Here is a 2738-nt window from a genome sequence, read left to right on the forward strand (position 1 = left end):
ACAACAGTGGTGGCTGAGACTCAAATAATGAACAAAAAAATAAAGGAAATATTACAGTGGTTTTATCTTCATATTAATAACTAATATGATTAGAAACAGCTGGCATTTACTGAACACTTTCTTATATGTAAGACTGCCACAAGATGATGTTTAATAACTTAATCTTAATTTTGAAATAATGAACAGCTTTATCCAAATGAGTAAACAAACTGTTAAGTGTTGGCTCCGAGAATTAAACCTAGGAAGGCTGGCTCCAGTTCTCACAGTTAATTCTTGCTGTCTAACTTTAGGAAAAGCTTCCTTCCAGGTTTCTTCTCTCTTCAAGACAGACGATACATATAATTTTATCTTTGAACTTTTTAGCGATGTATATAATCATCTCTTTATAGTCGCACTGACTTAATGGTTCTATAAGTGAGATAAATGCTTTAGGTTTATTTGATCAATATATATGAATTATGCCTTTAGTGTCTAGTTCCGACTTTTTTTTACTCAAAAAAAAAAAAGACTCAAGGATAAACTATACTGTAATTTGCTTCCTTACACCATCTAGTGGAATTAAATGACAACTGCGACAGTAAAATAAATAATTACAAGGCAATCATATAAGAGAAAATTTTCAGACCTTATGTGGCAACTATTCATTTAAAATGATATTTCGTATAACTCCACAGTGCACTATGATTATTTTTCCTCTTTTTTTTGGAGGAAATCAATTAAACATTGATGAATTCATTAGCGAATGCTTAAATCTAACAAAATGACACGAAATAGCACCCTTGCAATCTTTCCACAGAGATAATGACAGCCAGGCACCGCTCAGTTCTTCCCATCCATTCTTAATAAAGCCAAAAGCTCCAAACGTAGCTGCGCGTTAGAAGCCCGACCCGGCTGCGCGGAGTCAGTGCGCATGCGCACGGAAGACGGAAGTGGGGAGGCGGGGCCTATCGATTTGGGAGCGGAAAGGGCCCGTTCGGCTGGTTGAGACGCCGAGAACGTTTGTCGGTGAGTCGGCCCTCAAGAGCCGCTCAAAGCCCATAATCGGTGGACGTCACAACAAACCGAAAGACGTGGGGTTCCGGAGCAGTAGCTGCTGCCGCTGCTCTGTCACTGCGGATTGCGTCGTCTCCGCCCGTCGCCTTTGTAGGACGCGTCCCTGAGAAACGTCCAGGCCTAGGCGCGGCCCGCCGAGCCCGACGTGTTGCTGCCGTGAGTAAAGCGAGCGCCTTCTCCACGGGCGGTTTGCAAGTTAAGATGGAGGAAATTTCGTTGGCCAACCTGGATACTAACAAGCTAGAGGCCATTGCTCAGGAGATATACGTAGACCTGATAGAGGATTCTTGTTTGGGATTCTGCTTTGAGGTACATCGGGCAGTCAAATGTGGCTACTTCTACCTGGAGTTCGCAGAGACTGGTAACGTGAAGGATTTTGGCATTCAGCCAGTGGAAGACAAAGGAGCGTGCCGCCTCCCTCTCTGCTCCCTTCCTGGAGAACAGGGGAATGGGCCTGATCAGCAGCTGCAGCGCTCCCCTCCAGAATTCCAGTAACTGCAACATGGCAGAGTCAGAGAGTGACCAGGACAGTCGTGTAGAATGGTCCCGTGGCCTGGAGGAGTAAGCTTAGTAGGGGGAAAGAAAAGTAAATCAGACAAAGGTCCCAACTCTCCCCCTCCCCCCCCCCTTGAAGATCCTAGCAATTCAAAATCCCAGAGTGGAGAATTTAGGAATTCGGATTCATTTTTAAGTGTACCTAGGCCTGAAACCTTGGGCGTAAGAAGGTGCACAGCTCGGGCAGCATGCAATGTGTGTTGATCTCTAAACACAGCTGGTTGTACACAAGATCCCTGTATTGCCCTCTCAGTGCACAGGTGAGCATGTGTGGGCCCGACATAAAAAATCCTTTTTGTTCCCATCTGCTTCATGTCAAGGACTTCTTGGACAGTTTGGACATTGGTGATGTTCAGGCCATTATCAATGGGCTTCAATGGGACGACTCCTCTGATTTCTATGCCTCTGATTTGGGCTTCTCTGATACAAATAAAAGGTATGAGATCTGGAGACTTGACAGTGTCAATTTGGAACAACCAAGGAAAAGATTTCCCACTCGAATTTGGTAGGGAAGCTCCTCAGTCTTGACTGCAAGGAGAAGAAAAAGTTCAAAACCACCTGTTTTCCAACATTTGCTATGATTTCAGCACACCTGGGGCCAGGCCTAGCCTTTGGCTGAACAGAATCCTTTTTCATTCCCTTCCACCAGTGGCTTAGGCTTGGCAAAGGACAACTTGCTTGTCCAGACAGGCAGAGAATTGAATTGTGATCCCATGGGGAGGTAGTAGAGACCTCTGCAAGTATACACTGTCTCCTACTGGAAGATTCCTATGTATTGTGGTGTGGACTTGTTTGGTGGGATAGTCCGTTACCACTCGATTTACTGGTGACATAGACAGTACATGGATTGACTTGGGTATTATGCCAGGTCACTACCTGCCTCCTACTGCAGGGGTGCTACTCAACTGTAGAAGAGCATGAGCCCAAAGGGGACCTCTTCCAGCTGCCCTCAGTAATGTGAATGGTTTAGTGCTAGGAGCTAAGTAGCGGGACTGGGTCATCTCTCCTCTGACTTTGTGGAGAGTCCTTCCTGTTGAATGCCCCTCTTCCTTGAGTTGGGCTGTCAGAGCTCTGCTATGGTGAACATTTAAATTTTCTCTGCCCTTCACAAGGGGTAATCTTTCCACTTG

General features: G+C 45.4%; 1 protein-coding gene across 1 annotated transcript; it reads left to right on the top strand.

The window, feature by feature from the left end:
* The first annotated feature begins 931 nt into the window (after positions 1–931).
* On the top strand, positions 932–2058 carry Atxn7l3b (ataxin 7 like 3B). Its single transcript, XM_020154397.2, has one exon. It carries the CDS (start codon positions 1255–1257, stop codon positions 1546–1548), a length of 294 nt encoding a protein of 97 aa, XP_020009986.1. The 5' UTR covers positions 932–1254; the 3' UTR covers positions 1549–2058.
* Positions 2059–2738: the final 680 nt, after the last annotated feature.

This window comes from Castor canadensis, chromosome 8 (genome assembly GCF_047511655.1).
Source record: "Castor canadensis chromosome 8, mCasCan1.hap1v2, whole genome shotgun sequence".
NCBI lineage: Eukaryota > Metazoa > Chordata > Mammalia > Rodentia > Castoridae > Castor > Castor canadensis.

Excerpts from the sequence above, each read along its gene's own strand:
- Atxn7l3b (XM_020154397.2), top strand. The coding sequence starts at position 1,255 with ATGGAGGAAATTTCGTTGGCCAACCTGGATACTAACAAGCTAGAGGCC.